The sequence below is a fragment of the Lynx canadensis genome, chromosome B1, assembly GCF_007474595.2.
Source record: "Lynx canadensis isolate LIC74 chromosome B1, mLynCan4.pri.v2, whole genome shotgun sequence".
Classification (NCBI taxonomy): domain Eukaryota; kingdom Metazoa; phylum Chordata; class Mammalia; order Carnivora; family Felidae; genus Lynx; species Lynx canadensis.
This window is the reverse complement of record NC_044306.2, coordinates 172,598,382-172,621,698: the sequence shown is the minus strand read 5'-3', so window position 1 is coordinate 172,621,698 and position 23,317 is coordinate 172,598,382. Positions and strand designations below refer to the sequence as shown.

General features: G+C 35.7%; 1 protein-coding gene across 7 annotated transcripts in view; it reads left to right on the top strand.

The window, feature by feature from the left end:
• Positions 1-23,317, top strand: part of N4BP2 (NEDD4 binding protein 2) — an 85,822-nt gene that overhangs the window by 18,657 nt on the left and 43,848 nt on the right. For 6 of the 7 annotated variants that reach the window (XM_030313987.1, XM_030313990.2, XM_030313992.2 and 3 more), the window contains exons 3-7: positions 4,554-4,636; positions 6,344-6,686; positions 10,536-11,676; positions 12,260-12,384; positions 19,744-19,832. In XM_030313987.1, coding sequence (XP_030169847.1) covers positions 6,458-6,686; positions 10,536-11,676; positions 12,260-12,384; positions 19,744-19,832 — 1,584 coding nt within the window. In that variant the 5' untranslated portion in view covers positions 4,554-4,636; positions 6,344-6,457. The remainder of the gene's footprint in view (positions 1-4,553; positions 4,637-6,343; positions 6,687-10,535; positions 11,677-12,259; positions 12,385-19,743; positions 19,833-23,317) is intronic. The other variant, XM_032593001.1, reaches the window with a different exon arrangement.

The following is a 23,317-nucleotide window of genomic DNA, read 5'->3' as shown; positions in this document are numbered from 1 at the left end:
CCATGTTGTTGCAAGTAGCAAAATTTCATTCATTTTTATGGCTGAATAATATTCCACTGTGTATGTGTATGTACACATACCACATCCTCTTTATCTAATCATCTGTCAGTGGACACTAGAGTTGCTTCCATATCTTGGCTGTTGAAAATAATGCTAATCTTTTTGAATTAGTATTCTCATTTTCTTTGGGATAGTACCCAATAGTGGAATTACTGGATCATATGGAAATTATATCTTTAATTTTTTGAGGACCTTCCATACAGCTCAATACCAAAAACCCCAAATAATCTGATTAAATATGGGCAGAGGGCTGCCTGGGTGGCTCAGTCAGTTAAGCGGTTGACTTCGGCTCAGGTCATGATTTCATGTTGTGTGGGTTTAAGCCCTGCGTCAGGCTTTGTGCTGAAAGCTCAAAGCCTGGAGCCTGTTTTGGATTCTGTTTCCCTCTCTCTGTCCCTTCCCTGCTTGTGCTCTGTCTCTTTCTTTCTCTCAAAAATAAACATTTGAAAAAAAAAATGGGCAGAGGACCTGAATAGACATTTTCCTAAAGAAGACATACAGATGGGCAACAGACAAATGAAAAGATGCTCAACATCACTAATCATTGGGGAAATGCAAATTAAAACAATAATGAGATACCACATGTTTTTTTCTTAACATGTTTATTTTTGAGAGAGAAAGTACACATGGGAGTGGGAGAGTGACAGAAAGGGAGACAGGATTGGAAGCAGGCTCTGGCTGACAGCAGAAAGCCTGATGCGGGGCTTGAACTCACGAACAATGAGATCATGACCTGAGCCGAAGTTGGATGCTTAACTGACTGAGCCACCGAGGGGCCCCAAGATATCACGTTACACCTGTTAGAATGGCTAAAATTAAAAATGCAAGAAGAAACAAGTGTTGGCGAGGATGTGGAGAAAAAGGAACCCTTGTGCATTGTTGGTAGGTAAGAGCAATTTTAGTGTAGTTGTAGAAATGGTGGCGGCAAAACCCTGTTTATGAAAGAATGGAAGAAGAGAAATGGGAAACCATTGCTGTATGTTATACATGTTTTTCCTTAATTTTGTTTTTGATACATAGGTATTTTACATTTAATGTGGCTAGATGTGTTAGTACTTTTTTCTTTTAAGATTTCCTCTTTGTACTTTTTTGCTTATAAAGTTTGTTATCTTCCTAAGATGGGATATTCACTTGCTCCATGGAACTTATATTCCTGAACAGTGTTGTCCAATAGAACTTTCTACACTGATAGGAAAGTTCACTATTTCTGCTGTCCAGTATGATAGTCATTAACCACATGTAGTAATTGGACATTTGAAATGTGACTCATATGAGGAAATTAATTTTTAATTTAACATGATTTTTTTCAAAATTAAACTTTTTATTTTGAGATTGTAGATTCACATGAAGTTCTAATAAATAATATAGAGAAGTCTCCTGTGCTTTTACCCAGTTCCCGCAATGGAACATCTTTGCACGACTTTACTATGGTATCACAACCGGGATATTGTCATTAGTACAGAATATTTCCATCACTATAAGAATCTCTCAATTTACCCATTTAAGCCACACCCACTTGCCCCTTCCTCCCATCCCTTCCTTAACCTTTGGCAATCGTTAATCTATTTCTGTAATTTTGTCATTTCAAAAATGTTACATTAATGAGATTATTCAATATATAGCCTTTGGGGATTGGCTTTTTTCCACTCAGCACAACTGTCTGGAATTTCATCTAGGTTGTTTTGTATATCATTAGTATGTTCCTTTTTATTGCTGACTAGTATTTCATGGAATGGAAGTACCTTCAGATGAAGGACATCTGAATTGTTTTCTAGTTTTTGGTTTAATGAATAGAGCTGCTATAAACATTGTGTACAGGATTTTGGGTGAACATAATTTTTCATTTCTCTTAGATAAATGCCCAGGAATGCAATTGCTGAATTGTTGTATGGTGTTGTGCACACATACATGCACAAGCAGGGGAAGAACAGGGAGGAGGAGAGAGAGAATCCCAAGCAGGCTCCGTGCTGTCAGTGCGGAGCCCAACATGGGGCTCCATCTCACAAACTGAGAGATCATGACCTAAACCGAAATCAAGAGTTGGTGGCATGACTAACTGAGCCACCCAGGTGCCCCACATGTTTAGTTTTTAAAGAAACTACCAAACCGTTTTCCACTGTGGCTGTACTATTTTACATTCCCATCAGAGCGTATGGGCCATCCAGTTTCTCTGTATCCTTGCCAGCATGTGGTGTTGTCATTAGTTTTTATGTTAGCCAGTTTGATAGATGTGTAAGTAATATCTCATTGTATGTAGTTTTAATTTGTATTTACCTAATGCCTCAAGGTGTTGAACATCTTTTATGTGCCTATTTGCCATTTGTACATCCTTTTAGTGTTACGCTTTTTGCCCATTTTCTAGTTGAATTGTTTTTTACTGTGGAGTTTGATAAGTTCTTTATATATTTCAGATGTTAATCTTTTGTTGGATACATGGTATGCAAATATTTTCTCCAATCTGTAGCTTGTCTTTTCATCTTCTTAACACGGTCTTTCATGGAGCAAAACTTTTTAATTTTGATGAAGTACAGTTTACCAGTTTTTCCTATGGGTCATGCTTTTGGTGTTTCTGTTTAGCTCTAGGTCATGGAGATTTTCTCCTGTTTTGTTTTGTTTTTTTTCTAAAATGTTTATAGTTTTATGGATTTCAGTTCTTGATCCATTTTGAGTTAATTTTTCTGTGAAGTGTGAGACTTAGGTCAAAGTTTATTTTTTTTAATCTGTGGATGTCCACTGGCTGCAGTTTCATTTGTTGGAACAGACTGTCTTTTATCCATTAAATTGTCATTTGTACTTTCGTCAAAAATTAGTTGGGCATATTTATGTTGGTGTATTTCTGGGTTCTCTCTTCTGTTTCCAGCTCTATATTCTGTTTTCATATCTACATGTCTGTCCCTCCACTGATACCATACAGGCTTGATTAGTGTAGTGATAAAACAAATCTTGAAGTTCAGTTGATTGATTCTTCTCTTTCAGAATTGTTTTAGCTATTCTAGTTCCTTTGTCTTTCCCATTTAATTGTAGAATAATCTTGTCCTTATCCACAAAAAATCTTGCTGGGGTTTTGGTAGGAATTCTGTATCGCAATTTGGGGAGAATTGACATCTTTACTATGTTCAGTCTTCTAGTCCATGAACATGCTATGTCTTTCCATTTATTTAGATCTTTGATTTCTTTCATCAGTTTCATATAAAGCTTTCAGCATACAGGGTTCTGTAGTGATACCCTTTTTACATTCCTGACATTGGTAATTTGTGTCTTCTCTCTTTTCTTCTTTGTTACTCATGCTAGAGATTTGTCATTTTTTAAAGATCTTTTTAAAGAACTATCAATTTGTGGGGTACCTGGGTGGCTCAGTTGTTAAATGTCTGATTCTTGGTTTTGACTCAGGTCATGATCTCATGGTTTGTGAGTTTGAGCCCCCATTTCAGGTTCTGCGCTGACAGTGCAGAACCAGCTTAAGATTCTCTCTCTCTCTCTCTCTCTCTCTCTCTCTCTCTTCCTCTTTCTCTCTCTCTCTCTGCCCCTCCCCCCGTGTGACTGTGTGTGTGTGTGTGCACTCTTAAAGTAAGTAAATAAATTTAAAAAAACTATCAGTTTGTTTCACTTATTTTTCTCTTTTGCTTTTCTGTTTTCAGTTTCATTAATTTTTGCTCTTATTTTTATTATTCCTTTCCTTCTGCTGGGTTTGGGTTTGGGTTTGTTTTGCTCTTTTTCTAGGTAATTGTGATGGGGGCTTAGGTTATTGATCGATTTGAGACTTTTCCACTTTTGTAATGTTGTATGCATGTGGTTGTAAATTTGCTATAAATGTCCACCATTGCTGCTTTAGCTGTGTCCTACAAATTTTGATGTGGTATATTTTCATTTTCATTCATTTCAGTGTATTTAAAAAGTTTTCTTGAGACTTTCTCTGTGGCCCATGGATTATTTAGTATATTGCTTAGGTTCCAAGTGTTTGGAGATGTATTGGTTATCTTTCTGTTAATTGATTTCTAGCTTGATTCCGTTGTGTGATTTCAATTCTTTTAAATTTGTTGGGGTTTGTTTTAAAATCTAGGCTATGATCTATCTTGGTACATATTCAGTCGGCACTTGAAAATAATGTATTCTGCTGTTGGATGGAGTGTTCTATAAATGTTGATTATCCTTAATTGATAGTGTTAATTGTGTTCTGTATCCTTGGTGTTCTGTATCCTAGATGATCTTCTGTCTAGTTATTCTACCAATTGTTGAGAGAGGGCTTTTGAAGTTTCTGTAATTGTGGATTTGTCCATGTCTCATTTCAATTGTCAGTTTCTGTTTCACTTATTTAGTGACTCTGTTGTTTGGTGCATATACATTTAGGGTTGCCTTGGTGGTCTGATCCTTTATGATTATATAAGGCCCTTCTCTGTCCCTGGTAATTTTTCCCCCTCTGAATTCTACTTTATGTGCTATTAATATATAAAGGTGTAATTTTATTTAATTTTAATTAATTTAAATTTAAATAGGCACATGTGGCTGGTGGCTGCCATATTGACAGTGCCGTTCTGGAAGATGGAGAGAACTATGACACAATAAGTTTAATTAAAAGGTAAATTTTATAGTATGGGTATTATGGGCAATGGGAAGTCAGGGAAGGGAGATTGATTGGGGCAGAGGGATTGGGGGAGATGATTTTAAATTGGGTAATCAAAGAAGAAATCATTAACTGACACTTGAATAAAGGTTTGGAGGAGTGAGATTACCAATGCAAATATTTTGGGGAAGAATATATCAAAGGCCAGCAGGGAGGTGAGCCACTGTAAGAACTTAGGTTTTACTGAGTGGCATGGTGAACCACTTGAAGATTTAGAGCAGGCCCTGATTCTGACTTGTTATGTGTTGTATGTATGTATGTATGTATGTTTTATGTTGCTGTATGAACATCATTCTGGCTGGTGTGTTGAAAATAGACTGTAGGAGACACGAGTTGGAAGCAGAAAGAACATTTAGGACACCAGAATACGAGTAAATGATGAAAGTAGCTAGACCAAATGGTTAGAGCAGATTTGGGGGAAAATATCATTTAGTTTTGCATATGTTAAATTTGAAATGGTTATTAGATACATCCAGGTGAAGAGAGCAAGTAGACTGTCTGGGGTTCTTCAGATCAATGAGTCCCTGCCCTTGTGGAGCTTACACTTTACTTGAGTATGGGTAGTAAATATAAAAAAAGAAAACAAAAAAACCCGAAATGAAATATGTATTGTGTTAGAAGATGATTAAGTCTTATGAGGAAATTCAAGTTAAGAAAGGATAAGTGTTGTTGGGACTGACTTCCTGAGTAGGTAACATTTGAGTAATGATAGGAAGCTGGTGAGGAAATAAATGTGATAGATACTTGAGAGAGTAGTAGTTTAGGTAGAGGGAACCAAATCTAAAGGTTCCCGGGAAGAGCATGGCTGGTGTGGTTAAAGAAGAACAAGGAGGTGAAGTGTGGCTGGAGTGGCACTGAGCAAGGTCTAGGGATGACAGCACTGAAGTAACCAGTGTCTGGGTTATAGGCTATTTTAAGAGTTCTAGCTTTTACCCTGAATGAGATGGGAAGCCAGTAAATAGTTAAGCAGAAGAGATGTATGATCTGACTTATGGTTTAACTGAGTCACTCTGATTGCTGTGCTAAATATAAATAGACTGTGAAGGGGCAAGGATGGAAGCAAGGAGATTGGTTTGGAGACTTTTGTAAGTAATCTAGGCAACAGGCTGTGGTAGTAGTGAGATAGTGAGGAAAGGTCATATTCTGGATGCATTTTGAGGGTAGTATTGACAAAATTGGCTTACAGTTTGGATGTGGGATGAGAAGAGTTAGGAATACAAGATTTTTGACCCAAGCAATTGGAAGGATAGAGTTGCATTAATTAAGATGGGAAAGACTGAGAAGAGCAGGTGTGAAGTAGGTGATCAGGAGCTCAGTTTTGGACATGTTAAGTTGATGATGCCTATTAGACATCCAAATGTAGATGTTCAGTAGACATTGTCATTATGAATATTGTTTTTTGTTTTTTGAAATGAAATGCTAATTAAAACAGTATACTCGCTGTTGTGAAGATACATTATATTTGTTAATATCTTAAATTTTTAACATGTTCAATCCTGGGAAAACTTGAATATTTTGGAGAGAAAAGTTGTTTGACTGCTTTTTGGCTTTGCTGCCAGAGTTGATGGTACTTTCTTAGAGTCAAATAAAGATACCATTCCGATTTTAGAAATGGAAATATAACTGTATAGTCTGAGTGTCTTTACTTACTTTCTATTTTAGGTCCTATTACTGCTGGATTGTGCAAGATATTTAACCGTGTTTTCTTTGAGGTATGACTTAAATATCAAACATCTTAAATAAGAAAAGGGAAACATTTTAGTTTTGGAAGTCAGAATGCCAAGGAGAAGGAAAAATCTTGGGGGAAATCCTTTTCGGAAGACCGCAAGCTCTAAGGAAGTTGTCGTATCCAGTGTTGCTAGTCATGAGGAGCCAACCACTACTCTTCCTTCCATGTGTGAGACAAAAGTTGATCAGGAAGAACTCTTCACCAGTATCTCAGAGATGTTTTCTGATCTGGATCCCGATGTAGTGTATTTGATGCTTTCTGAATGTGATTTCAAAGGTGAGAAAAAGTTTAGTTTGAATCCTTTGCATCATGTAAGAAGACTTTATGTACTATGCCATGACCAGCAGTAATATAGAAAAATGATTGCCTTCTTTCTCTTTGGTTAATTTATTGAGCATCTGCTATGGGCAAGTTATTAAGTTTGGTATTGTGAAGGATATGAGGAAGAAGAAAGCATAGTTTTTTCTGCTTTCAAGATATGTATAGTTCTAAATACAAGATGTATGTATAGATACCATATTCTATGTTTTATTTCTTTTTATCTTCCCTCTAGAACAGGTTGGAACTACCAACATTTTGGACTGGATAATTCTTTGTTGTGAGTGGCTTTCCTGTGCATAGTAAGATGTTTAGCAGCATCCCTGGCCTGTACTTTGTAGATGCCAGTAGCAACCTTCAGCAGCCCTTTTGACAAATTAAAAATGGCTCCACCTATTGTCATATTTCCCTTGGGGAGCAGAATCATCCCCAGCTGACAACCACTGTCTTAGGATGTAAGCTCCATAAAGACAGATCTCATAAAATATTTTTATTGCTGTATCCCCAGCCCCTAAAATAGCTAATGACTCATATTAGGACCTCAGTAAATATTTATTGAGTGAAAAGATATTTTTATTTTTTTAGGGAGAGGAGGGAGGAGATGAGGGGGAGAGGGAGGGAGAGAAAGAGAGAGAGAATCTTAAGCAGGGGAGCCCGATGTGGGGCTCGATCCCACAACCCTGGGATCATCACCTGAGCTGAAATCAAGAGTCAGACACAACCAACTGAGCCATCCAGGTGTTCTGAGGGAAAAGATTGTAATTGTGGGAATGAGAGCTTATTAAGAGTTGATGCTAATAGAGTAGTACTTCACAATATTGGCTTTGGAATCAGGAAATCTGGGTTAGGTTTCCAGCTCTGCCACTACCTCTCTGGCTCTGTTTTCTTATTTGTTAATGAGAAAAATAAAAGTATGTACCTCATAGGACTTCCGGTGAGAACCGAGGTTTGTTTGTTTGTTTGGTCAAGTCTTCAGTATAGTATTATTAATAACTTGTAATAAATTGTTTAGAAGTATGTTGACAGACAAGAAACTATCAAAGTTGACTGAATGAGTAAATTAAATATTGCTTTAATACTTTAGTACTTCAAATGTTGATGCTCAGTATTGCTATTGGCTATGATTAGTATAAGATAAAATTATTCTGGATTGGGGAAGTTTTGGTAATGCATGATAAACTTCACTTTTATTCTTTATGCAGTCTGTGATGTGAGCTTAAGTATTCTGTTATGTATGCAGAAAAACAGTTTTCAGCAGTCTGCATAATGCTCAGAAATGACAGTGTATAGAGTTTTATGTGTGACTTCAACATTTATTTCTTAATGTTGATGTGTTTAAAATTTATTTGTTTCACATACACTAACATAAGCAATGAGGAATTACAAGAAAAATGTATTGCCCTTACATCCTAACAAAAAATGTTTCTCTTTTCAAGGATCTTCTCTACATCTTGTTCATAAAAATTGATATTTTGAGCATTTTGAAATGATAACATTGATGAAATTGTGTATTTTGCTTTTTAAGCGTAACAAGCATTTTTTCAGTGTTGCTATGATCTTTATACTTATTTTTAATAGCTTCAAATATTCCACTGAAATGTTGTGCTCTAGTTTATTTAATTGTAACTAAGTTTTTCATGAATAATTAATACAGCACAGGACATCTTGGTACAAATCGCCTTTCCCTTCTTTTGGCTTTTTTTCTTAGTCCCAACGTTTTATTTCCTCATGTCACAAGGTAAGAACAGTTTTCAGCTCTTGGAAACGTGCTGCTGAATTTGCCTACAAGAGGTGTGCCCAGTTGCCATCCCTCCAGGACTGTATAAGTACCGTGGTTTCACCACAGCTGTTTCAGCACTGTGTAGTATGACTTCACGATTTTAATAGGAATAAAATTTTGCTTTGTCTTAATTTGTTTTTTCTTTAAATAAACAGGATTATTGAACATTTTTGCATATGGCTTATTATTATATTCTTGTGTGAATTTTTATGTGTTTTTATTATTTTATACCATTGTTTTAATTTTTCCAACACCCTGTGTATCTCTTGCGTGATATAAATATCCTGATCTTTTACTTACTTTTACATAATACTGTGTTTTTATTATATACACATTAATTTTTTGGGTTGATCTTGTGGTTTTCTATCATGTACATTTTCTTCATAGAAATACCTTTTGTGTTTGCTTTCTTCCTTTTCCTTTTTTTTTCCTTTTCTTTTTTTTTTTTTTTTTTTTCATGTTTAGGGCTTCTAACCTTTGTACTATTGCTATAATCTCCTAACTGGTCTCTCTGCCGGGCTTGCCCCTCCAATCCCTCTTTGTTTTTCTTCTTAAGGGAACATTAATTGGGTGCTTACTAGGTGCCAGTCCTTATGCACAGCACTTTTTCACGGATTATCTCATTTAATCCTCACAACAACCCTATGAGGTAGGTACTTTTATTATCCCCATATTGCAAATGAGAAAATCAAGGCTTACGCAAGTTAAGTAACTTGTTCGAGGGTCATAGCTAACAAGTAGGAATTTAAATGTTGGTTTTCTGACTCCAGACCGGAGCTGTTACCTACTGTGCTGTGCTTCATTTTCATATTTCCTTAAGACAAAGCACAAAAATAAGCAAAACTCCACAAATTTCAAATGCTTAACAATTCTAATGGCTCTGTATTTGTGTTATAAGGGAAAGAGCTCAGCATTGGAGTCAGACATACCAGGCCTGGCTCTGTCACTTAGTATCTGTGTGATTTGGGCCAAGTTAATATACTTTTTGAACTTTATTTTCTTCGTCTATTTGCTAGATATACTAACCTTCATAGTATTATTTGAGGGTTCATATCGGTGATATATATAAAGCTCCTAGTTCAAATGTGGTGACATAGTTTCTTTAGAAAATAAAATTGATATTTCTTACCTTGACATACAAGACTCTTCCCAATTTCACTTGATCTTTTCCAGTTTTGTCTCCTTTTATCCACCATAGTACTGTGTACCCATACTCCAACTAACTTCTCTTAATACCTTAAACATACTTTGTGTTTTCAAGACCAGCTTTGCCTTTCCTTCCTGTGTCTGACAAGTTTCTTTTTAATCTTCAAGTCCCACTTCACATATTACCTACGTGAAATCTTTCCTTACGCTCTTAAAAGGCTGTTATGGCATTTGTGTATTACTAAAAATGTGCATTATTTAATCTATATTATAATATAATTGTCTTCTAATTTGATTATCTTTAATTGCCTCCATTAGATTGCAAAAATCTCTTAAGTGTAGTAAAAACTATGTCTTATTTATCTTTGTACAATGTATATCCGATATATAGTATATGCTGATACTTATTTTTTGTATTAAGTGAAATTTATAGCATTAACCATATAAACAAATTAGATTTACAGGAGAGTACTGAAAATACTTTGTACCTAAAAGGACATGCAGTTGCTCAGTATTGAATAAATTAACTGGTTTTAGGGTCTTTATAAATAACTGTAATGTATATGATTATAGATATCTTTAGATACAGTTTATAAATATTTTGTTAATTCACATTTATCAGAGACCTTCTACTTGATGGTAATTTATTAGCCTAGTTTATTACAGCTTGTCTGAAAGTAACAACATTGTATGACTCCATCATTCAAACTTTTCACTAATACAGACTGGTATACTAGTAAAATATTAAATAAAAAATTACTTGAATATTTATAAATTTCTATATTCCATTCAGTGCAAAAAGTATAATTTTACATGGATTTTAATCAAATTGTATTTTACTATTTTCAATACACATTTATATTGTTGTCCTTGTTGTACAGTTGAAAATGCAATGGATTGTCTATTAGAATTATCTGCCTCTGATGCCAAGGTAGAAGAATCATCTTCAAAAAGCTTCATTGCTTCTGAGAGCCAAGTAAGTGCTGTGGGACGTGAAATAATGGAAAAGTATCCTCCTGAAGAAGAGACTGAAGATTCAAAAATGGATTCATTTTTGGACATGCAGCTAACCGAAGACTTGGATTCCTTAATACAGAATGCTTTTGAGAAATTGAACTCTTCTGATGACCAAGTATACTCATTTTTGCCTTTGCAAAATGTTAACAGTTTTAGTGACCCGAGTGCATTTGTAAATTCAGATGCAAGTAGCATGACTCCCATTCTTTCTACAGAAAATGTGGATTTGAACAGTGAAAATGTAGAGAATTCTGCCTCTGCATTAAATTCAAACACCGTAACTTCACATTCTGTTTCAGATGAGTCCAAAAGTTGTATAAAGGATGACACATTGGCATTGGAAGATTCTCTTCTCAGTGGTTCTTTAAATGTAGCAAGTGACAGTATGGTGGGTGGTAGCAATCGTGGTCAAAGACCTAAAGAGCTTTTAGAAACTGAGTATGTTGAGACTCCGTTCTCTCAAGCCCCTGTAGATTTGGATGACAGTGAACCTCAGGCTTTAAGCCTTACTGTGCAAAATCTGGGGCTTGATTTACTAGGTACAGGTGGGGATCAGAAATCTGCTTCTGTCCCTGATATGTTCGTACCTTCCGAAGAGTTCAATTTCAAACCGCACAAACATACTGAACTGCCGTCAAAGGGGAAAGATGTGAATTACTGCCCAGTACTTACCCCTCTCCCCCTACTGCTGCCTCCTCCTCCACCTCCACCAATGTGGAATCCAATGATTCCTGCTTTTGACCTCTTTCAAGGAAATCATGGCTTTGTAGCTCCTGTCGTAACCACCGCTACACACTGGAGACCTGTCAACTACACTTTTCCCCCTCCGGTTATTTCTCACACTTCCCCGACAAAGGTATGGAGAAATAAAGAGGGAGCAAGTGCTTATCAAGTACAAGAAACCCCAGTTTCTCAGGTTGTAAGAAAGAAGACATCATCTTATGTTGGACTAGTTCTTGTTCTTCTCAGAGGGCTTCCAGGATCAGGAAAATCTTTTTTGGCAAGGTATGAGGTTTAATTGAGTTTTTAAAAAAGTATGATGCATGAACCTGAGCATTTATAACAGATAGAGAATATGAATATGTGAAATGCTTTTGCTTAATAGATATGTTTAGTAACCACTGAAATCTTTTCTTTTCACTAATTTTTTCTTACTTTGTGGCTGATAGCAGCACTCTTTTCTCCAGGAGTTTTTTATTTTATTTTAGCATGTCATTTTGGGAGACAGAATAGAAGAAAAATTTAAAGATGATTTCAAGATTGTGAGCTTTTGAAATCAGTAGAAATAGCTTTATGTGGAAGAGAACTAATTTGAGTAGGAGAAAAATAAGTTCAACTTTGATTATAGAGTTAAAAAGCCATAATTGGTTTTGAATTCAAGGAACAAAATAGGTTTGTTTTAGGTCAGTTTTCTTGGGAGTCAATCTTCTGCTTAGAGCATTTCCAATGTGATTTGTTTGAATATTATTATATTCTCACTTTTAAATAACCATACTTGAGTTCTTTATTTGGATTATGACCTTGTGAAAACTAGGAGAGAGAATTTAGAAGAAAAATTAATGAAAACAATTCCATTTATCATTCACAGGACTTTGCAAGAGGATAATCCTAGTGGAATCATTCTTAGTACTGATGATTATTTTTACATAAATGGACAGTACCAGTTTGATGTAAAGTACTTAGGAGAAGCACATGAATGGAACCAGAATCGTGGTAAGAATAGACATTAGATTCTGGGTAATATTGGGGCGCCTGGGTGGCGCAGTCGGTTAAGCGTCCGACTTCAGCCAGGTCACGATCTCGCGGTCCGTGAGTTCGAGCCCCGCGTCGGGCTCTGGGCTGATGGCTCAGAGCCTGGAGCCTGTTTCCGATTCTGTGTCTCCCTCTCTCTCTGCCCCTCCCCCGTTCATGCTCTGTCTCTCTCTGTCCCAAAAATAAATAAACGTTGGAAAAAAAAAAAAAATTTTAGATTCTGGGTAATATTAAGAGCAATATAAAGTATTTGTATTTTGACAGATATATAATTTTTAGGAAGTTATGATTCCCTTTAATTAAAGTTTTTAATTAAACTTAAAAAATAAAGTGAATTATTCAACTATATATAATATGTAAAATTATAATAATTGTTATGTTACATAGTAAGAAGTGAAGGAGGTCATTGTATCTCACAGAGTTGTTATGAGGATTAAAGGAGTTAATTTTTGTAAAATGCTTAGAACGTTGCATGACATGTTTAAGTTTTATTTAATGAATGGGAATCTTGTCACAAGTGTTCCAGATTTTCTATATGGGTCTCAGAAGAGCTCAAGATGGTTCCAGTTGTCTCCTATGCTCTGGTTCCTGTTTCCTGAAATGGGATTGGTGTTGTTAACTGCTACTTTTTCCTAGATTGATTTACTTGTTAAGGGAGGCAGTGTGAGAGTAAAAGTGGCTCTCCTCAAACTGAATTTGTAGAGAGGTCAGAGATAAAACCTTACTATTTTTATTAGTGCAACTGTCTGTTCACTGAAGACAGTTTTATCATGAAATGTTATATTTTATGTTATGAACAGTTTGAATTTCATATGAAGAATTTGTAATACACATCGACAATATTTTCACCTTTATTTTATGATAAATGCACTGTATAAGTGATTCTTGAATTTGCCATCTGAAGACATTAAATTTTTCTGTGTTTTTTTCTTGAACTGAATATTAAAGTGAGAACTCAGGAATGTGAAAATACTAACACAACAAAAAATAAAGAAAACAATATGATGTGGTGAATAGTCTTGGATATGGCAGTTGCTAGCTATGTGATGTTTTACAAGTTATCTACACTCTCCAAGGCCTATTGTCCTCAGCTGTAAAAGGGCTTAATAATACTTAACCTTCATGATTGTTGTTAAGGTTAAATGAGAAAGAAGGGCTGAGCAGCAGTTGAACATGCCCTTACTACTGTAATAGTCCTAGCAAAAATAATATTAAATTAATAGGCAGAACTCTCTTATTTATTAAAAAATTTTCTTAATGTTTATTTACTTTTGAGAGAGAGAGCAGGCAAGGGGCAGAGAGAGGGAGACACAGAATCTGAAGCAGTCTCCCAGCTCTGAGCTGTCAGCACAGAAGTCATGAACTGCGAGATCATGATCTGAGTTGAAGTCGGACGCTTGACTGACTGACCCACCGAGCCTCAGTAGGCAGAACTCTATGTTAAACAGCTTTATTGGGATAGTAATCACATGGTTTTAAGCATATTCAGAGTTCTACAACCATCACTACACTTTTAGAACATTTTTATCACCCCCAAAATATCCTACACCCATTAATAGTCACTCCTCATTTCTCCCCAGTCTCTCCCAGCCCTAGGCAACCACTAATTTACTTTCTGTCTCTAGGTTTGCCTATTCTGGGCATTTCATTTAATGGAATCATATAAGCCAATTTGACAATAAATTATATTAAAAAAATACAAAAAAATAAGAGATTAAAGATATCAAATTCTAATAAATAAATAAACAGAATCCTATAATATGTGGTCTTTTGTGAAAGAAAGCCTTCTTTTCACTCAGCATAACATTTTCAAGGTTCATGTTGTAGCATGCGTCAGTAATTCATTCCTTTATATGGCTGAATAATACTCCAGTTTATTGATATGCCACATTTTATTTATTCATTTTATTTATTCATTCATTTATTTATTTATTCATAAGTGAATTGTTTCCACTTTTGCCTATTATGCATAATATTGCTATGAACATGTATGTCTATGTCTAACCTATTTAGGAATTGCCAACTGGTTTTCCAAGGCAACTGCACCATTTTACAATCCTGCTAGGAGTTTATGAGGGTCCCAACTTCTCCATAGTGCCACCAATAGTTGTTATTGTCTGTCTTTTTGATTATAACTATCCTGGTGGATGTGAAGTGGTAGCTCATTGTGGTTTTTTATTTATTTATTTTTTATTTTTTTTACATTTATTTATTTTTGAGACAGAGAGAGACAGAGCATGAATGGGGGAGGATCAGAGAGAGGGAGACGCAGAATCTGAAACAGGCTCCAGAATCTGAGTTGTCAGCACAGAGCCTGACGCAGGGCTCGAACTCACGGACTGCGAGATCATGACCTGAGCCAAAGTCGGACACCCAACCGACTAAGCCACCCAGGCGCCCCAGCTCATTGTGGTTTTGATTGCATTTTCCTGGTGGTTGAGGCTGTTGAGCATTCTTCGGTGTGTCCTTTTGCCCATTAGTTTATCTTCTTTGGAAAGTTGTCTGTTTAATTTTTTTTTCCCCTGAAGGTGTAATTAAAAGATTTTCAATACATTAATTATATTCAGGTACAATTTTTCCCTTAAAAATTAAATGGGAAAAAATTTCCTTGAAAAAAATGCATTTTTTCCTAAGTATCTTGTGTTCTTTTTTAAAAAATTATTTTCTTATTGGCGCACCTGGGTGGCTCAGTCGGTTAAGTGTCTGACTTGGGCTCAGGTCATGATCTTGTGGTTTAGGAGTTCAAGTCCCCTGTCAGGCTCTGTGCTGACAGTTCAGAGCCTGGAGCCTGCTTCTGATTCTGTGTGTGTCTCTCTCTGCCCCTCCCCAACTTGCACTCTGTCTCTCTCAAAAATAAATAAACATTAAAAAAATTAAAAAAAATTATTTTTTTCATCATAAGTGTACTCTTTAATCCCCATCATCTATTTCACCCATCTTCCCACCCACCTCCCCTCTGGTAACTTTGTTCTGTATAGTGAAGAGTCTGTTCCTTGGTTTATCTCTCTCCCTTTTATTTTTTTCCCTTGTTTGTTTTGTTTTATAAATTCCATATATAAGTGAGATCACATGGTGTTTATCTTTCTCTGAATTATTTCACTTAGCATTATACTCCCTAGCTCTATCCATGTTGTTGCAAAATGGCAAGATTTCATTATTTTTTATGGCTGAATAATATTCTGCTATGTGTGTGTGTATATGATATATGTATATATAATATATAACATTTTTCATATGTGTGTGCGTGCGTGCGTGTGTGTATGTATGTGTATGTGTGTCACCTTTATCCATTCATCTATCAATGGACCCTTGGGCTGCTTCCATATTCCATAGTTTGGCTATCATAAATAATGCTGCAGTAAACATAGGAGTGCATGTATCCCTTTGAATTAATGTTTTTGTATTTTTTGGGTAAGTAGTGTGATTACCAGATTGTAAGGTAGTTATGTTTTTAGTTTTTTTGAGTAACCTCCATACTGTTTTCCATAGTGGCTGTACTAGTTTGCATTCCCACCAACCACGCAGGAGGGTTCCTTTTTCTCCACATCCTTGCCAACACTTGTTGTTTCTTGTGTTTTTGATTTTAGTCATTCTGACAGGTGTGAGGTGATACCTCATTGTAGTTTTGATTTGCATTTCCCTGATGATGAGTGATGTTGAACATCATTTCATGTGTCCATTGCCCATCTGTATGTCTTTTTTTGGAGAAATGTCTATTCATATCTCTTGCCCATTTTTTAATTGTATTATTTGTGTTTTGGGTGTTGAATTGTATAAATTCTTTATATATTTTGGATACTAGCCCTTTATCAGATAAATCATTTGCAAATATCTTTTCCCATTCAATAGGTTGCCTTTTAGTTTTGTTGATTGTTTCCTTTGCTGTTCAGACACCTTTTATTTTGATGCAATCCCAGTAGTTTATTTTTGCTTTTATTTTGCTTCAGGAGACATAACTAGAAAAATGTTGCCATAGTGGATGAAAGAGAAATTATTGCCTATGTTCTGCTTCAGGATTTTTATGGTTTCAGGTCTCACAATTAGGTCTTTAATCCATTTTGAGTTTGTTTTTGGGGATGGTGAAAGAAAGTGGCCCAGTTTCATTCTTTTGCATGAAGCTGTCCAGTTTTTCCAACACCATTTGTTGAAGAGACTGTTTTTTTCCCATGACATATTCATTCCTCCTTTGTTGAATATTAATTGACCATATAATTATAGGTTTATTTCTGGGTTTTCTATTCTGTTCATTTGATCTATGTGTTTCTTTTTATGCTAGAACCATGTGATTTTAATTACTACTGCTTTGTAAAAGAACTTAAAATCTAGAATTGTGATACCTCCGGTTTTATTTTTCAAGATTGCTTTGGCTGTTCGAGGTCTTTTGTGGTTCCATACAAATTTTAGTATTTTTTTTCTTTTTTGTTCTAGTTCTGTGAAAAATACTGTTAGTATTTTGGTAGGGATTGCATTAAATGTGTAGATTGCTTTGGGTAGTATGGACATTTTAACAATGTTTTCCTTCCAACCCACGAGCATGGAATATCTTCCCATTTGTTTGTGTTGTCTTCAATTCTTTCATCAGTTTTATAGTTTTCAAAGTACAGGTCTTTCACAACTCTTTGGTTAAGTTTATTCCTAGATATTTTATTGTTTTTGGTGCAATTGTAAATAGGACTGTTTTCTTAATTTTACTTTCTGCTGCTTCATTATCAGTGTATAGGAATGCATCCGCTTTCTGTACACTGATTTTGTTTCTTACAATTTTACTGAATTAATTGATCAGTTCTAGTAGTTTTTTGGTGAAGTCTTCAGGATTTTCTACATATAGTATCTCATGTCATCTGCAGATAGTGAGAGTTTTACTTCTTCCTTATCAATGTGGATGCCTTTTATTTCTTTATGTTGACTAATTACTGTGTCTAGGACTTCCAGCACTATGTTGAATAAAAGTCATGAGAGTTGACCTCCTTGTCTTGTTACTGATCTTAGGGCAAAAGCTCTCAATTTTTTAGCATTGAGTATGATATTGGCTGTGGGTTTTTCAAATACGGCCTTTATTATGATGAGGTATGTTCCCTCTAGACCTACTTTGTAGAGAATTTTTATCAGGAATGGATGTCATACTTTGTCAAATGCTTTTTCTGCATCTGTTGAAATGATCCTATGATTTTTATCCTTTCTCTTATTGATGTGATATGTCATGATTGTTTTGCAAATATTGAACCACCCTGGCAACCCAGGAATAGATTCTGTTTGATCGTGGTGCATGATTTTTTAAATGTATTGTTGGATTTGGCTTGCTAATATTTTGTTGAGGATTCTTACATCTGTATTTTTACGTTTATATTCATGGCCTGTAGTGTTCTCTCTCTGTCTCTCTCTGTCTTTTTGTGCTGTTTATCTTTTTTTATATCAGGGTAATGCTGGCCTCATAGAATGAATTTGGAAGTTTTCCTTCAGCTATTTTTTTGGAATAGTTTGAGAAGAAGAGGTATTAACTCTTCTTTAACGTTTGGTAGAATTTGCTTGTGAAGCCATCTGGTCCTGGACTTTTGTTTTTTGGGAGTTTTTTGATTAGTGATTCAATTTCATTCGTGGTAGTTGGTGTGTTCAAAATTTCTATTTCTTCCTGCTTTAGTTTTGGTAGTTATACGTTTCTAGGAATTTATTCATTTTCTCTAAGTTGTGCAGTTTGTTGGCATATAGGTTTTCATAATATTCTGTTACCATTATTTGTATTTCTGTGGTGTTGGTTGTTTTATCTCCTCTTTCATTAGTGATTTTGTTTATTTGGGTCCTCTTTTTTTTAATAAGTCTGGCTAGAGGTTTGTCAGTTCTGTTGATCTTTTCTAAGAATCAGCTTCTGGTTTCATTGATTTCTTCCATTGTCTTTTTAGTTTCTATATCATTTATTTCTGTTCTAATCTTTATTATTTCTTTCCTTTTGCTGGGTTTAGGTTTTGTTTGTCTTCTTTTTCTAGCTCCTTAGTCTTTTGTTATTTTTAAATTGGATTATTTGCCTTTTTATTACTGAGTTGTAAGAGAGTACATGAAACTTAAAACTTCCAAATAGGGGCACCTGGGTGGTTCAGTCAGTTAAGCTTCTGACTTCAGCTCAGGTCATGCTCTCCTGGTTTTTGAGTTTGAACCCTGCATTCAGCCTGTATTGGGCTGTGCGCTGACAAGCCCTCCGGACCTGGAGCCTGCTTCAGATTCTGTGTCTCCCTTTCTCACTGCCCCTCCCCTGCTCATGCTTGCACGCACGCACGCACGTGTGCACGCTCTCTCTCTCTCAAAAATAAATAAACATTAAAAAAAAAAAAACTTTCAGCTAATTTCCTTGTAAGGCGTACTTATTGTGCTTCATCATTAATTTCCTGAATAGGTCTAATTCCTGGGGGAAAAAGGTAGTTTTATAAGAAAATCTCTTATACAGTGTTTAATAATGTTTTCTTTATTTCAAATCATTACATCTTTGTGTGTGTTTTTTTGTTTATATATTATGCTTGTTTGTTTTAAAACTCATGTTTGGAATAATTTTTGATTTATGGAAAGGTTGCAAAGGCAGTATAGAGTTTCTGTATACTCCTCCCCCCATTTCCCTCTTCTGTTAACATTTTATATAACCATGGTACCTTTGTCAAGACTAAGAGATTAACAATGGTACATTATTATTATTATTGTTATTATTTTTAAATGTTTATGTCTTTATTTTGAGAGAGAGAGAAAGCACACAAACAGGGGAGGGACAGAGAGAGAGGGAGAGAGAGAATGCCAAGCAGGCTCTGCACTATCAGTGCAGTGCAGAGCCTGACATGGGGCTCGATCTCATAAACCTTGAGATCAACCTGAGCTGATATCAAGAGTCCGTTGTTTACCCAACTGAGCCACCCAGGTGCCCCAACAGTGGTACATTATCGTTAACTAAACTCTAGGCTTTATTTTGATACTAGTTTTTCTACTAAAGTTCTTATCCCTTCTAGAATCTTATCCAAGATACAATGTTGCTTTTAGGATGATATTAAGGATAGCTTTTTCCCCATATATGCTGTTTATACATGTAACACACATAAAACTTAGATCAGTTTTTTTAAAAATATTCTGATTATAACTTTAGTATTTATTGTTTATTATCCAACACTTATCTGTACTTTAATTTTTATATACTCAAAAGTGATATTTAGAAGTTGAGTTGTGAGTAAAATTAGCACATATCCATGATTTTCAAATTATGAAAACAAGGTCAGATTTCAGAATTTCAAGAGAATACTTAACACTGTTATAAAAAGTGATTTTTCATTTTCTGTTTGTGTTTTTCAGCAAAAGAAGCATTTGAGAAGAAGGTGTCTCCTATAATAATAGACAATACAAACCTACAGGCATGGGAAATGAAGCCATATGTTTCTTTGGTTTGTATCATAAATTATCATAAGTCAGTAGTAGTAAGTTTGCAATTATTGGGGGATGTTAATTACACAAGTGAATCTCAAGCAAACAGCCCTTGGACTGTCTATAACTGAGCTTTCTGTGTACTTAAGCAAAATGAGAAAAATAGGAATCATTTTTGCGTAAAACTGAATTTATTCAGTTTTCAAATTCTGAGATTCAGTTTTTAAACTCTGAGATAGTTTTTGTTTTTGATATCTTTTATGAAAAGGTAGTGGTATTAAATTATAATTTTATGTTTGTGTGCATATGCATAATTATAATTTAGGTGTGTGTGTGTGTGTGTGTGTGTGTGCGCGTGCGCACGTGTGTATACACACGAAATCTTTTTTCCTTATTGCTATTACTTGGCAGAATCAAAGTTGGTGGTCCTTTGTTAGTCCTTAATTTCTTTTGAAAGTTTGCTCTTCAGATAAATTCAGAATTTTATAAATTCAACTATTTTCAGTTCTCCAAATTTGCCATATTCTTTTTTTTTCCAAGCTTTGATGTCACCTTTTTCAGGAAGTTAGCATTCATTAACTTACTAAAAAGCTGAATAGAGTACTCTTTCTGCTTTCCTGGCATCCTGGCTTAGTTTTGTGATAGCCTTAAGCACACTGCTTTTATCAGTAGGTCATTGGGTTGGCTAACTTTTTTCTATGAAGCGCCAGATGGTAAATATTTCAGGTTTTGTGAGCCACATACAGTCTCTGTCGTATATTCTTTTTTTTTTTTCTTTTCTTTTCAAATGATCCTTTAAAGATATAAAAATTGGGGCACCTGGGTGGCTCAGTCGGTTAAGCATCCGACTTCGGCTCAGTCATGATCTCACGGTTCATGGGTTTGAGCCCCGCGTCGGGCTCTGTGCTGACAGCTTGGAACCTGGAGCCTGCTTCTGATTCTGTGTCTCCCTCTCTCTCTCTGCCCCTCCCCTGCTCACACTCTGTCTCTCAAAAATAAATAAATGTAAAAAAAACAAAACAAAACTATCCTTAGCTCCTAGGCTGTACAAATACTGGCTAATGGGCCAAATTTGGCTCTAAGCCATCTATATATTCTTGCAGGTAGGTCTGTTTTATTCATCGTTGACTCTCTAGGATATAGCACTGGGTTTGGCATATAGTAAATATGTATTTGTTGGCTTAAAATGATGAATGAATGAAGCTTTTGTGATTATGGGGTATTCTTTATTTTACTCCCTCAATATTAGCACATGTCTGGCACTTTAAAGCTCACTTATGTTTCTTCAGTTAATGAATGTTGTGCTGCTTCTTTTGTGTTCTCAGCACGTCCAGCCTCTGCCTCCTTTGCTGTGTTTAGTGCACTTGTACTATTTTGAAGGTGTGACTCTTCATTTTCTGAAGAAAATTAATGTCATTTGAGAGCAAATGAGATTTTACTTCTGTGCAGGGGCAGTAGAGGGAACAAAGACTCAATTTTAGTCCATTGGAAGTTGAAATTCAGTTTGCTTTCTGGCCTCAGGAATTCCTAATTTCTAGTCTAACGTATTTATCATGGGAAATGCTTTCCCCCTTACCCTTACTTCTCTATGTTTTCCTTAGCTTCCTGCTATCATCTTAGAAAGTTCTTTAACACTTCATTTTCCTATGTAGAAAATAAAGAAGGCCCTGCATTACTGAGTTACTGGTTTTCATTTAGCCTTCAGACTTCCATAATATTTTTCTTTCTCTTTTTTCTTATATAATAATTGAAACTATAAAGCTATTTTTCCATTATTGATTCCTTGGCTATTCCCAACTCTACTTAGAAGTATGAATGACAAGGGGCGCTGGGGTAGCTCAGTTGGTTTAACTTCCAACTTCTGCTCAGGTCATGATCTTGCAGTTTGTCAGTTTGAGCCCTGAGTCAGGCTCTGTGCTGACAGCTCAGAGCTTGGAGCCTGCTTTGGATTCTGTGTCTCCTTCTCTCTCTGCCGTTCCCCTGCTTGCATTCTTTCTCTCTCTCAAAAACAAATAAACATTAAAAAAAATTTTAAAAAGTATAAATGACTGCTGCTTATCATAGAATGCCAAATTCATTTTTTCTTCAAAAAGAAGTAGTTATAGGAATTACTGTAGAGAAGGAGGATCCCTTTTTGCTTCTTTTGGTAACAAGATAATGAGAGCTGTGGGGGAGTGGAGTAGATTGGAGATAACAGTCTAATACTATCTTGACTGTCATTTACAAAAGTAGTTAAGTAGTGAGTTGAGTAAGTAGCGAGCATTCAGGTATGCTTAGTGGCATCTGGCAAAACTGATTACTTTGTTCTACGTATATATGTGTGTATATATATATATATATATATATATGTGGTTATATGTACATATGTGTAGTTAAATATATATATATAACGTATATATACACGTATATATGTAGTTATGTGTATATATGTATATACATATACATATGTAGTTTCCCTTGTGAGTTATCATATAGCTTAAGGTAAATCAGAATCATCCCAATTAATGTAACATTATTAAGATTTACCTATTGATATGGGAGTTGGAGAAGTCTTTAAATTCAGTCTCTTTTTTTCTCTCTCTGTGTATGCATTTAAAATTAATTTGAGGGGCGCCTGGGTGGCGCAGTCGGTTAAGCGTCCGACTTCAGCCAGGTCACGATCTCGCGGTCCGTGAGTTCGAGCCCCGCGTCAGGCTCTGGGCTGATGGCTCAGAGCCTGGAGCCTGTTTCCGATTCTGTGTCTCCCTCTCTCTCTGCCCCTCCCCTGTTCATGCTCTGTCTCTCTCTGTCCCAAAAATAAATAAACGTTAAAAAAAAAAAATAAATAAAATAAAATAAAATAAAATAAAATAAAATTAATTTGATCCTGAGAGCTATATGACACTCCTTTAGGTCATTAGAGACCAGGGCTGTTGCCAGGCCCTGAATAAAGTGTATGAAATTTGGTATTGAGGTGAGGAGATAGAAGTGAATAGAGTCATTACAGGGTATTATGTCACTTCCTACTGTGGTGTCTTGGTTGATTTTGGGACTTTTCTGTCAGAATGGCAGAAAATAGCAGTGAGTACTTTTGGCATCTTGTCATAAAACTGAGGGGGAGGGGATCAGTAGTGGGAGATGAGGTCAGAGATGTAATGGTGGTTGTGGAGATGGTAGGGCAGATTATATAAGGGCTCATAGATCACTGTAAGAATTTTAGATTTTACCGTGAGTGACATGGAAGATGTATTAATCTGCTCAGGCTGTCATAGTAAGATACCACGATTGGGTGTCTGAAACAACAAAAGTAGTTTGTTTTTTTTCACAGTTCTGGAGGCTAGAAATCCCAGATCAAGATATGGCATAGTTCTCTGGGTGAGAGTTGTTTTCTGGGCTTGCACATGGCTGCCTTCTTGCATGTTCTCTTATTGTATATAGTGAGTTCTTTGGTGTATCTTCTTGTATGCATACTAATCCTATCAGATCAGAGCCTTACCCTGATATCCTCATTTAATCTTGATTACTT